The sequence below is a fragment of the Stegastes partitus genome, unplaced genomic scaffold (assembly GCF_000690725.1).
Source record: "Stegastes partitus isolate 25-593 unplaced genomic scaffold, Stegastes_partitus-1.0.2 Scaffold1720, whole genome shotgun sequence".
In the NCBI taxonomy this organism is placed as follows: Eukaryota; Metazoa; Chordata; class Actinopteri; family Pomacentridae; genus Stegastes; species Stegastes partitus.
The window spans coordinates 44,048-57,562 of record NW_007579451.1 but is presented as its reverse complement, the minus strand read 5'-3'; the positions used below and the strand labels follow the sequence as shown (position 1 = coordinate 57,562).

Genomic DNA, 13,515 nt, shown 5'->3' with positions numbered 1-13,515 from the left:
CTCTTACGCCGCCATGTATTATGGTTTTGCCACATGAGTAATGCCTGGATTGTCTTTGCAGGTTTGTCCAGCACCCCAAGAACTTTGGCCTGATCGCCTCGTATCTCGAGAGAAAGGTAACTGCAGCGTGTGTTGTCACATCTCAGCCCTTTTTAGTTGCATATGGCCGGATGTCATGTCATTGATATCATTTGGGAATATACCATTCAAGGCCTTGAAGTTGAGCTGACCAGATGTAATTAAGTATTTAGGCATTTAGCATTTGTCATAAAACCCTTTTAAAAACTCCCCATTCAGATCTAATGTGTCCAAGTTATTTGTTCATAAAAAAATATTGATCTTCACTCTCTGGGTTCATAAAACAATTGTTCACTGACTGTGTACAGGAAGGCTCGTCTTATCACATCTTGATAATAATATACCGAATAAAAGAAACGAGCAAGTGCTTTATTGTGTTGTGGTTTCTTGTTTCAGTGTGTTGCCGACTGTGTCCTGTACTACTACTTAACCAAAAAGAACCACAACTATAAGACGCTGGTGAGGCGGAACTATGGAAGGAGGAGAGGAAGGAACCAGGTAAATCCAAACAGTTTGTTACTAGTGTGGCTGACAAGATGCTTTGTCTCAATAACATTTGTGTCTGGGGTTTTATCCCTGGATTCCACTGGAGGAATCTGTGACGTGGTTTTGTTCTGTCCTCCATACGGCTTGCTGATTTGACTATCTTCTGTGATTGTTGTAAGTGGACTACGTAGTTAAACAGTTTATTTTCCGGTGCCACCAGTTATTCCTTTTGTGTAATGATGTGATACACCTGGGAGTCTGCACAGGTTGTTTTATTAAGAAAACTGACCAGATACTCTGTAGTGTTCTCGTGTCTGACTTCCTGCTGCCTCAGTCTGCTCTGTGTGGCTTCATGCGGCTTCCTTCAAAAATAGTGGAGAGCTGCTCCTGCTGTGGTGCATCTGGTAGAATCTCAAGCATTGTCTAGAGCGGCCACTATCGGCTTTGGCGCCTGCAACGCTGCCATCCCTGGTGTGCCTCAGGTGATAGATCTGACCAAACTTCATAGAGGAACTTTAGTACATAACAGGAGTTTGCAATTGAAAGTAGGCTGGCGGTTGACTGTGAGGTGTGGGTTTTTTGACTTGCCGAGTTAGCAGCATTTGGTTTGGATAACTTTCTGGCTACGTCTGTTGCATGTCTCATCAGTCTGACGGCACATTTTGTGTGTGACGCATGTAAACCTACTACATATATCACATATGGGCCACAAGACGGGCTAAGGTTCTACCTCACTGGCACTATTCATGGGTTAGATCCAGCTCCTTCCACCTTTTCTTAAACTATTAGCGAGCAACAGTTGGATCATGGTGACGTGGCGACAGTTTGACATTCTTGTCTGTTGAGTCGTCCAAAGGAAGATGAAGACGATCTGCTAAAGATACAATACGTATACTTCACCCTTTCAGACAAATATAAATTAAACTGAGCTTTTAATTATATGAATAGTTTGGGGTTTGGACATTCTGGAAAATGTTTTCCAGGCTTAAGAAACCTGACACTGTTTCTCCCAGTAAATTATCATTCGGAAAAGCTTTTACCCTGATGAAAGTTGAATTAGTTGAATCCACTCCTGCTGTGGAGCTGAAACTGACAAAATCGGTTCGAGATGTTCTGAAACAGTCACACCGTAGAGAGGAAAGTAGCAGCAAAGTCTTCATTATTAATGTACCAACAGTGTAGTGAGCAGGTGTGTAACAGTGATCACACGGTCTAAAGGCCGGAGACTGTCATCAGTATTGTTTCCAGTTTTTAAAAAATAAGAACAGAGAAAATAAACAGATTATTTGATGGGTAGAAAATCAATCAGCTGCTGTTCTTGTTGTCTAAAGTGTCTTGTTTTGTGTGTTTTTTTTATTGCACTTGTAGGCATCAGCTACTTTTATTTTATCAAACCCAACACTCAATTAATAGAAAAATAGAACCTGTAGATTAATAGTTAGAGGCACACTCCAAGTTAGAAACCCAGGCTGTGTGTGTTCACATATTTATTACTACAACAAATACACAAGAAAAGGGAGCAAAACCGGAACTGTGATGCAGCGATATCGAGTAATTCCCTGCACTTTGAATAATGTTAAAGGAGAAGCTTAAATCATTTCAGACACGATGCTGCTGTTATCTGTGCTTCATGTGGCTCTAGAAACATGTACTTGTCCCGGTATCGAGCACAGAGATAAACTGGAGCCTCAGTGTGCAATCACTGTCAGAGCTGGAATGTGAACTCTGTAGACTCCAAAGTGATGGATATACAGATATGTTCTTACACACAGATTTTTGTTTTGGGATTTACTGATTTGTTGTCACTGCACTGCTAGGTGTCTTTTGCTCTTGTCATATTTTTACTCACTGTGGACACGCTATTTAATTTACCTCTATTGAAACACTACAGCTATGGCTGAAAGCAGAGAAAATTCAAATACGTCTCCTGTGCATTATGTCATAATGCCCTGTATCTTTTTTAAAAGATAAGTTAAATTTCTTTACTTGTTTAAAAACAAACAAATAAACAAAAACCCTTGAATCAATATGCACAACATCTTTCCAAGTGTCCACACGTGTTTCCAAATACGAGGTAAAAATAGTGACACTACATTTTGAATCCATGCTTGTCTTCTATCTACACAGCCTGCAGTGTACTTCTAGGCATGAATGCAGAGTTTTTAGATGTTTACAGTATCTGATTACTGTTTAAATGAGACATTTAGAATGAATTGATTTGGATGAAATGTCACAGTTCAAGCTTGAATTTGGTTGATTTTTCTGGTGGATAGGGACGTGACAGATGATCAGTTTAAGGACTATTGAGAAGCTGAAAAGTCTGACAATTCATCCTGTTTTATAGCTTCTGGCTCTGATAAATGGTGGACTTTCCGTGTTTTTATTTATTTGTTTTTTTAAACATTCCTTTCCAACCCACCACCCAGTTTTGGGGTCAGTGGGTTAAAATGGTACGCCATTCCCTAACCCTGTGCTGGCTGACATTAAATATTGATTTTATTAATTACGGTGGACTTTTTTTTTTTTCTTCTTCTCTCTCCTTACTGGGCTTTTCCCTACTTCACCGAAGCCACAGTCCATGTACAGGACGTTCTGTCTCTGTTGAGTACATCAACTGTGCAACACAATGGGTTGGTTGTAGACCGTTTCTTTACATAGGAGGAGGTGGAGGGCACAAGAGTTCATGATTACAACTTGTACACAAAAATGTTTTTTCTCTTACTTTACTTAGGAACTGGTACGATATCCTTATGGATAATCTACCTATAGTGAGCCTTTTAACATTTCTGCTATTCTGACTACGGACCTGCCAGCAGTTGAGAGATGACTTGTCCTTTTCTGTCACACAGAATGCCAAGTAAGTGCGGAGAAATGTCTTTCTGTGTTGGCAACGTCTGTGCTCATAACAGCTGACTGAAGAAAATACTTGTCATAGTACTATCTCTGTTTCCATCATGCACACTGTCATTTGATACGGTGCCTTATTCCTGATTTTTTTTTTTTTACATTTACAGCGTTACGACCATGCACAACCAGCATAATATGAAACGAGTTGACTTTGTCGTTGCGTGCGACTGACGCAGCATCAGGGTTGCTTTATCTGTATTTGCAAAACAGTGTAGTCTTTGTTTGAAAGAGGTCACGCAAATGTCCTTTCTTGAAAGTTAAACCATTAGGCACCTTATCTCAGATAATCCCAGAGACTGTTGCTCTCAAACGTAGTGCCCGGCTAATATGGTTTTTTTCAAAGCCGGTGCCAGTTATTAATAATCTTGGAGAACAGCAACCGATATTTTGAACTAATACACGTTAACAATTAAAATAAAATGTAAAAATTCTCAACAAAAAATTTTGAGTAACACAAACTCCAACACGACGCTTTGTTGAAATGCCTTCATTTATGTACGTGCTAATGTTGGGGGGAGAAGAAAAAGCTTTTCTACATATATTCTCAAGTGTTCATTGGCTGCTACTTGTGATGCATAACCAATCAGATAGTGCTGTGGGCGGATTATTGCTTAAGACCACAAAGGGATGATGACAGATGAAGAGAGGCGGCTGCGTCTGAGCCAGAATTGCACATTGTTAAATTAACTTATTGGAAATCAGTAAACAATTGGTACTAATCCAAAACAAATGCCATATATCTAAACTGATAATCAGCTAAACTAAACATTTGTTGACGTATACTTCCTTCACATGCAAATAAAATAGAATATTGAACAGATTGTTGAACGCAGATGAAAGCTAGTTTGTTCACACGAGATCCAGTTCCAGGTTTTATGTGCTGCTGAACATTTTCATGGTCCCTAAAGTTGGTTCCTACAGTATTGTTTTTAAACTTTAATGTGCCTTGAAAACATAGGTTTTCCATGGGCTGTCACTTCCGATGTAGAGAAGCGGTGTAAGTGGTGTCTCTGTCATCTTCATGAGATTCAAGGCCGTTGCTTAAATGGCTCCAGTGCTTTTTCCAAAACATCTTGTGGTTGTCAAGAATGTGGTGAGTGCTTTTTTTTTTTTTTTTCTCTGCCATTTGGAGTGCACATCAGGATGTAGTGGATTTCCAAGCTACTGGTGTGCCTTAACAACTGCAGTTGGAGTGAGCAGAGTGAGTCATTAGAGCGGGAAGGAAAAGGACAGAGTGAGCAACAGCAAGAGCAGCGGAATGTAGGGCGAGTGAGTGAAACAGTGAAAAAAGCCTCAGCGAGACAGTCAGCGCTGGCAGCTTATCCGCTGAGTGTGTGCTGTTTTTTTTTTTTTTTCGTTTTCCATTTCCTTTCTCCTCTGTTCTTCTGAGAGAGTGAGAGAAAGAGAAATTCACCCCTCTCTGAATCAGCTGAGTTGGTACGGCCCAGCCATCTGACAGGCCCAAAAAACTCACTGTGCTGCTGTGAGTGCCAATCAAAGAGGAGTGCTCGGCAGGGATTACCTTGAGTGACCCTGCATAGATTAGTGCGTGCATGTGAGATGGACAATTCTTTGGGCGGCTTAAGCGGCCTGATGACACGCTTTCCCGGAATATGTGCGGCGGTGCCGTGGCCCGGCAGCCCTTCTAAGGAGCTCTACTATGGTGCTGTCCAGCCCCTCTACTGCTACCGTTACCACCGCTATGGAAGTACTGGAGGGTAAATTCACATTTGCAACACCAGTAAGCTGTGGCTCACAGCAGAGGAAAGGGTTTTTATGACCAGCAAATGAGCTTGCAGGTATGTTGCTTTGAAACCAGAGTTTGCACTTTGTAGTTGACACCACACGCACTGAGTTTATTTCTCATGCTATATCTTCTTGTTTTCATCTGTCGTATTTTTTTTTTTTTTTTGCTCTTCTGTCGCTCGAGCAGTTTGTTTTTTAGCCTACATATTTACTTGAGGCATGTAGGCAGTCAAACTCGGCTATTTTAAGGTAGTTTTTCTAGGACATGTGCAGGCATGGTTTTTAATTTAACAGTCAGGTTTAGGCTTTGTGGTCCTGTGCATATATTTATACTGCAGAGGAGCTAATTTCCTCCATGATGACATGAGAAAATGTATAAATTATTGCCATATTTAATAGTGCAGCGTGTATTAAGCATTTGACACAACAACAGATTTGGAACATTTCTTGAGCAAATTCACTTCAAACAAACTGTCCCCCGTGTCAGCTGAACCTTATTTTCTGTGACGCTGATCTAAGTTAATATTTTTTACTTTGCTTGTAAGCACTTAAAAAACAACAATAGGCATCAGTTTGGAACTGGCAGTGTACACTCCTGTGGAAGCTTACGCAGGCTACACCCCCTTGCGTCTGCAACCACTTCATTGGTCGTGAAAGTAGAATTTACGACTTTACTCCTTGGTCGTGTCAGATTCTTGTTGCTCATGTTGTTTTGTTCCAACGGTAGTTTTTTTTTTTTTTGCAGCAGAAGGAACATTTTCAACATAATAGCGTTTGTTTTTATGCAGCTTTGGCAATGTTTACGTATGCGCGGGCCCAGTTAGGACCAGCTGCAGTGTAGTGTTGTGTTTATTTCTTTATTATCGTCCTAGTTTTTATCATGATAGTCATCTACATTAGACACGATAAACTCCTGCAGTGATCATTTATTGCAGTGCAGTTTTCACGTTGAGTCTGGTAACTTTGCAGAGCTTCACGGTGGGACGTGAAAAACTCTTAATTCCAGTTTGAAATGATGCTATTTAACTTGGCATAATTAGTTTTATCCAACGATTCACACAGCTTAAAGTTACAGTTGTCGTGGAGTGCTGGTTCACCATCATGCCCTTATATTGTATTTCAATGATCAAACCAGTTTATTATTTATGATTTACTGTTTGATTTATTTTTACCTTGACAAGTGGTCGCACTCTGACACTGTCAAATACACTTATATATATATATATATGTAGTCATCCAGTGTGGAGTTTAATCTCATATATATATATATATATATGTAGTCATCCAGTGTGGAGTTTAATCTCATCTCATTTATCAGGATATTCTTCTTCTGGTAAAGTAAAACTTCTATAAAATGGAATGGACACAAGCCCACGTGCTGCCTATCAGTTTTGTTGTTGTTGTTGTTTTTAAATCAACCTTTATTATTTTCAGGTTGGTCTCTGTAGCATCACACATGCAAGATGAGTAAATCTTTGTTGCTCTTTGCACTTGTCTGTCCTTTACTCCACATTAGCAGAATTTTATTTTAGACCATCTTTCTCAATATCTGGCAAAAAAAAAAAAGTTCAGCAGTCGAGTAGATTTCATTGGTTTGTTTGTAGAGCTCCCAGTAACCATGGTAACCATAGCCAATGCTTGATTTTTTTTTTTCATTTTTTTTTTTTTTTTTAGGCTTTTGTCTCCTTCATTCATTTTGACAGCTAATTATTCCAACTTAATCACTCAGGAATAACTGTTGCTGTGTGTAGCATTTCATATCAAATCTAAAGCAGTTGTTTCCTCTTTTTTTATGAGATTCCTTTGGCAGCTCTTTTTAGGAGATTTTATTTCCAAGGATTTGTGTCATTCTGTGATATCGATAACTAAATAATTGTAAAGATGAACGTGATGCGTAGTATTGAAGTGATTTTTTTTTTGTATTTCCTGTTTGCTTGAAGCATAAGTGAGAGATTCCTCTGGTGGCTGAAGTTCTGTGGTAGGAAAAGGAAGATTGACTTGTGGCTCTGTCATTTCCTGAATCAAATAGGACTTGTGAATCAGCAAAAGAGGGCAGAAATTAAAACTCTTAAAATATTCAGGACAGGTCAGGAAAGAGCTTCATTTGAAAACATTGAAGAACCACAGAACCACAGGGCTACATTGACTTTTGGAGAACATCTGTGTGGAGGCTCTTTACGCAGTGTGGGAGAAGAGGCAGGAATGCCACGGCTCTCTGACCACCTCCAAAGCAAACACGAGCGCTCCCTGACCCAACCAGAACAGCATCTCACTGAAGGACATGTATGGGGAGAATAACTCGGCAAAAAAAGGTCTCTGGACTGGCCCGTGCCAGAAACATGCTTTGCAGAACACTGCAGGCAGGAAATGAGTCAAGCGTTTTCAGTCCCAATCCAAGTTTGACGTGGTCCTCTCTGCATCCATCCACTTACAATCGAAGCTCTGAATGTGTGGGGTTTTCCTTAAACAACTGAACAGTGGAGCCGCATCATCACTGCCAAAATATCGTTACATGGACATTTCTGTGCAAGTTTTACATGGAATAATTGTTTAGATGGCATCATCAGTTGGAAGTTCTGGCATGGCCCCTGGTCTTTAAGTGAATGGAAAAGTAGCTTGTAAGCAGTTTTGACAAATAAGCAGCTAACGGCAATGGCATCAAGCATGACTGAAATTTTCCACTTTTGTGTACAGTTCATTTAAGGGAATACGCTGAATAGGCTAATCGGGTGTATCGGGCACACTTGAGGATTGCGTCAAATGCCGCTTTCTTTTAGCTCCTGCACTACTGATTTGATTTTGCTGGTCATGCTGCTCCATTCCAATGCAAAATCCCTCTGATTATTGGCTGGCTCTGGTTAGAGCTGGCTAGGGCAGCCAGTAATTCTGCAAATCAGAGATGCAGACTTAAAAACAGCTACTGTCCAAGAGCAGCTAAAGCCGACTCCATCCCACTGCTGTCACAGTTGCTTATTGCGTTATAGAATTTTTAAGCATTTCTGCATCAGACTGTATTGTACGATGAGGCAGCCAGACTCGTCGTCGTAAAACAGATAGCCGAGATAGATGTCGGTGCTTTTTTTTTTTTCTTTCTATCGTGTACCCCTGCCTTCCTCGTCTTTTTCTCCCTCCATATCTTTTGCCTTTACCATCGAGTGAAGCACATTCCTTGGCCCTATCTGGTACCAGCATGGGATGTTTGGCTTGGCATAACCAGACTTGTTCCAGCACAGTGCTTTCATGGAACAGGCAGGAGGAAGCATTCTGTGGTGAACCGCGCCAGCAGTGATGATAAAGAATGTTGCTCTGTCCTCAATCACTCGGTCGGGCCTGTTTTTAAACTTCACATACAAATGATGTTTTTAAATCTGGTTGTCCAGGTAGTGATATCGATGTGAACTCCACCTTGAGCCTCTTATAAATACTAAGACCATGTTTTTGTACTTTCAACTCTTCACCTTTTTATCTGTCAAGTTTGGTATGAAGTTCATAATGAGCGTCTGTCTTTTAGTCTTACTAGGGGTTGATTGTCCACACTTTAGGTTTCTTCATTTTGTTGGTTCCCTCTCAATCAAAGCATTGATAAAATGAACTGATTTGACTGACTGCTTTGTGTTTTTGATTTATACTAACTTAGCAACTGAAATCTCTCTTACTACTCTACACATTTTTTTCTTAATGTTTCAAGAAGGAAAAAACTAAACTTTGTTTTTTTTTGCCTTCAGCAAATAACACGTCCCTCACAAGAAGACAAGTCAGACGACAAGAACGAAGAGGACAAATCTGAGAAGTCAGAGAAAAAAGAGGACGAGGAAAAGAAGGACGAGGAAGAGAAAGATGAAAAGGAGGATTCTAGGTGAGTTATGAATAGTTGTTTGTCCTGGTGCCACTCCAGTCCATTAGGCCCTGCAGGCAAAGCTCCCCTCTGCTTGGTGTCAGTGTTTGATCTGTTCACTGTGATTATTTCGGAGAAAGAGTGTCTTAGTTACATGCATTATGTTGAATTTCATTTTTTTCAATTAATTGTCGCCATTTTTATGTGCTGGTATTTGAACGCTAAAACATTACAAACAATTCACCTTTGACATCCGGTGACCTACTTCAGTTACAGCTCTATACATCAACATCATTTTTTCAACAGTGACTGTAGCTTGCTCTGTTTATAAAGAAATCCATCTTGGACTTAACCTGGTGACATCAAATGATAATAAAATAATGAACACATAAATAAAGAATCCCCATTTATCTTTACTGGCATAGAAGCTGATTTTATTCTTACAGAAGCTGTAACATTCATTTAGTCTTGAGTTATAACTCTGTGACAAACAGAATGCAAATCCTGTTTTTTGATTGGTATCGTGTCTCATAAAATAGTTAGCGAACATCAGAAATTGTGCATTGAGGATTTCACTTCGCCAAGCCCTTAGAGGAGTTATGCACGGTCATACTCTAGAAAAGACTTTGAAGAGGGGTATAGTTGTGTCTGTTCTGACACACAATCAACTTGTGAACATGTTTGTCGAGCTTGAGTGTGCACAATCTCTAATATGCTGTTCTTGTGCTCAGTCCTGGAGGAAAAGAACACATTTCAGAAAGAGCCTGTTATTGCTGAGTCAAAAGGGAGTAGATATTTGCTGTACCACCAGCTAAAAGCTGTGTTTCCCTGCCTAAAACCACAGGGACATTGGCAAGGACAAAGACAAGTGTGACGGTGGGGAGGACGAGGACGGAAAGGAGCAAAACACGCCGCGTGGCAGGAAGACTGCCAACAGCCAGGGCCGCCGTAAGGGAAGGATCACCACACGCTCCATGGCCAATGAGGCTGCATCTGTGGCAGCTGAGGAAGCACCTCCCCCTGCCCCTGAGCCTGCCTTGCCAGATCCTCCGCAACTCCCTAAATCTGATCCAGCGCAGAAGGCCATGAAGGAGCCTGCAAAACCCCAGACTCCGGTGGCTTCCATGGATGCTAATAAAGGTGAATCCTCTCAGGATGCTCTCTGGAGGCCGTTAAAACGGCGTTTTGACAAAACAGGAACACTCATACTGACACAGAATCAATGAAAAGGGAGTTAACAATATATTGAGTCAATATTTTATCACGATGTGAGCAAAGAGGCATCAGACAGAAGTTCATTAGCATAAGAGTATGCAGAGCTCATCCAAGTTGCATGAGCTGTAATGCTATGTTTTGCAAGACATCAAATATTACATATTGCCTCAATGGCTGTGCTACTTCATTTATTTGGAAGTCCCGTCTTGGTTGAGTTATTCAAACAGCCAGCAGTATTTTTTTTACAGTCATCACTCAGTTTGTGTACCATTTGTCCATGCACAAGCTCAATTTTAAGTCATTTAAATGTGATACGTTATTTAATTCCAGTAACACGACACGAGAAAACACACAGCAACATTTGTGAATAGACTTAAAGATACTTCCTTTTCCTCTCATGAATATTTCTGTGTCACTCGCTTGTTCATTTCTTGCCTCATGAGCTGAAAGAATTACATGACATGTACCATGAATGCACCTTTAACAAGGTATGGTGACATGTCAGAATTAGGCTCTGTTAGCTTATTTTTTCCTAAAATGTGTGGCTACATGAGCTGTTTATCACCTAAAAGTGGGTATTTGGCTCGGGTACTCATTGCCAAGTGTCAAGCAGACTTGGTGCTGCACTGCATTCCCCTCACGAAGCTGTCCATCACCACAGCAGCACACTCCTCTGGTTGAGCTGTTGTCATGGCACTCAGTCCCACACTTGCGCTACTCTGTCACTCTGACGGTGGCAGCTCAGGTTTTCAGGTATCCAGATCCTCGTGCGGTAGCCTTGTTGTGCTGTTTTTTAAGCTGTGTCATTAATTTGCTGCTTCGCAAGTGTCCTGCGCTCCTCCGCCACCTGCTGTCTGTTGAATTCTGCCTCTCTCAACAGTCTGTGTTATTCAAAGTCTGCCCGGTAATGTGATTAATTAACCCTCCGCGGTGTCTGTCCATCCCCTAAACCCTCTGCATTCTGGACATATCATGGTTTACGTAGGTGTGTGTCAACTGTAATCTCCCTTAGTGACTACACTGTGGATTTAGTGCGGGACTGTTTGCTTGCTCTGTTGTAACCCCTGCAGCTGTGGTGCTTCTTAGAAGTACGTGGACTAGGTGCTAAAGGGTAGCTATCTGTCAGTCTTGCCTAGTTGAAATGGTGCCAGGCAAGTTGAGGAAGCTGCTGATTCAGTGGGGGCCCAACGGTGGGGGTTTGATCTTGTTTGAAGTTATGCGGGAGGGTGTATGTGCTTGTTTATGTCAGTTGAGATACTATACTGCAGGCGGACACCCTGCCAGAATTCATATCCCACAGATTAATGACCACCCTAGCGGGGGCCTAACCTGTCACGGGGTAACGTATATTTTGCCAGGGGAGAACGTAAGCCTGGCGTAGTAGACGTTTGTTTAAGTGAATGTAACAGGCTGTGTGACTGGGGGACCTTTGGTAGGAGCCTTCTAGACAGTGAGAATTGATCTCTTCATCTTAAAGGTGGGTGGGTGCAGACCTCCTCTTAATGTCAAGGGTACATCTGCAGCTATATTAGTCCAAATGTTTACACAGTCTCAGTGGGTGTCATGGAGGAGAGTGGGCTAGAGTTCATTCAGCCCCCTCCATACTAACCGTGCACTTCTCTGAATTTTGTTGGGGGGGAGGTGAACCGTGTAAGCTGAGGCAAGAAGGAAGAGTGTGTGTGTGTGTGTGTGTGTGTCAGTGTCTGTCAGATGCACAGTGTCACAGTAGAAGGGGTGGGAGGGTTTTGGGTTGGCTGTTCTATCTGTCTGTTTGTCTCTAGCCAAGGCCATTTCCCAAAGAGGGAGGCATCGCTCTCAACTCCTCCACTGTCTGGCGCTACATCAGCTGACCAAAGCCCTCCCCTTGTGGATTAGAGAGGAGGAGGGCTTGCTCTGGGCTGTGGGCAAGGGGAGAGAGAAAGAGAGATGGGAGGAGAGAGAGAGAGAGAGAGGGGGGAGAATGAGAGAGTGAGAGTGAGCTAGAGCGAGAGTGTAAGTGAGGGAGCAGGTCTCGGCAGCCCCTGAATGTAAACAGATTATTAGATTAGTGGCCATGAGAAGGAGACGGCTGAAGAAAGGACTGTCACTCTCTCTCTCTCTCTCTCTCTGTCTGTCTGTCTGTCTCCCTCCCTCCCTCACTTTCTCTCATTTTTTCTCTCTTTCCTTCTGTCAGTGCTGATGGGGCTGTGTCTCTTTTCTTTGTGATTTAGCGGGTGCTGGTGAAACCGGAGAAACTTCTCGCTGGACCGAGGAGGAGATGGAGGTTGCCAAAAAAGGTAGTGTTTTAATTCATTGCTCTCTTGCTTTATCTCTCGGTCCTTCCTCTCGTTCTCTGCGTGGCTAAGACTCCTCCGCTTTTTATGATCTTGTTTCCTCCCTCCCATATTTTTTTTTTTCATCAACTGATTATCTGATATTGCTTCGCCCTGCCTGTTTCTTACACTGGAATGAACGTGTAAATGCGTTCACGCAAACACAAACTTGCGCTGGTGTGTTATTGGAAACTGTAAGAGACCCATGAAGGTTTATTTTTTTTCTCTTAGCTGCATTGCTCTCCTGGCTTTTGAGAAGTCATCTATTAAGGCCATGCAAGAAGCAACAGAGCGTGACAGTTATAGCTTTCTTCATAGATGACCATCAATTATTCACGTTCAAACACTTTGTCAGATTCTTTGAAAATTTTGAAAGTTACTTCGGCCTCTTCAAGAATATTTATTGCGTCCTGTGCTTGGTCTCTGGGTGCACCACTGCAGTCATTAGTCAGGTCATATGCCATTCGAGTGTGCTCCCTCTTCTCCGTTTTGCTTGGATTTGTGTGGTATAGGCTCTTACACAGGGTTTCTTGAGTCCCCAGAGCCGTGGATTGAGGGGAGTAAATAAAGGGATTAATGAGGATTAATTAAGACTCTTGGGTGGGTAGATTTTCTCCCCCTTTAGAAAAATACATGCTGCTATTATCTCCTCAGGCATTCAGACATGTACACTGCATGTCTGTGGATTAGTGTAACTAAAAGAGGCCGGTCATATGACAAAGCAGGTCCAGAAATCACTTTTATGCTGCCACACATGGCTGGTCATGCAAGCACAGTGAACTATTCCCTCCTAAGTCATAGCTGTAACTTGTTGATCTGCATAAGCCCTGGTGTTAATACAAGGCGGACTCATGCCAGACTTGGTAGCGTAATCAGAAGTTCTCCCTGACCAGAAAGGAATTTAGGTCCTTCAGGAGAAATGGAAAAGATCACGTC

General features: G+C 41.9%; 1 protein-coding gene across 4 annotated transcripts in view; it reads left to right on the top strand.

Moving 5' to 3' along the window:
- The window catches only part of ncor1 (nuclear receptor corepressor 1), a 55,939-nt gene that overhangs the window by 21,461 nt on the left and 20,963 nt on the right, over positions 1-13,515 (top strand). For all 4 annotated transcript variants that reach the window (XM_008301830.1, XM_008301832.1, XM_008301829.1 and 1 more), the window contains exons 13-17: positions 62-116; positions 475-576; positions 8,943-9,073; positions 9,897-10,192; positions 12,478-12,543. In XM_008301830.1, coding sequence (XP_008300052.1) covers positions 62-116; positions 475-576; positions 8,943-9,073; positions 9,897-10,192; positions 12,478-12,543 — 650 coding nt within the window. The remainder of the gene's footprint in view (positions 1-61; positions 117-474; positions 577-8,942; positions 9,074-9,896; positions 10,193-12,477; positions 12,544-13,515) is intronic.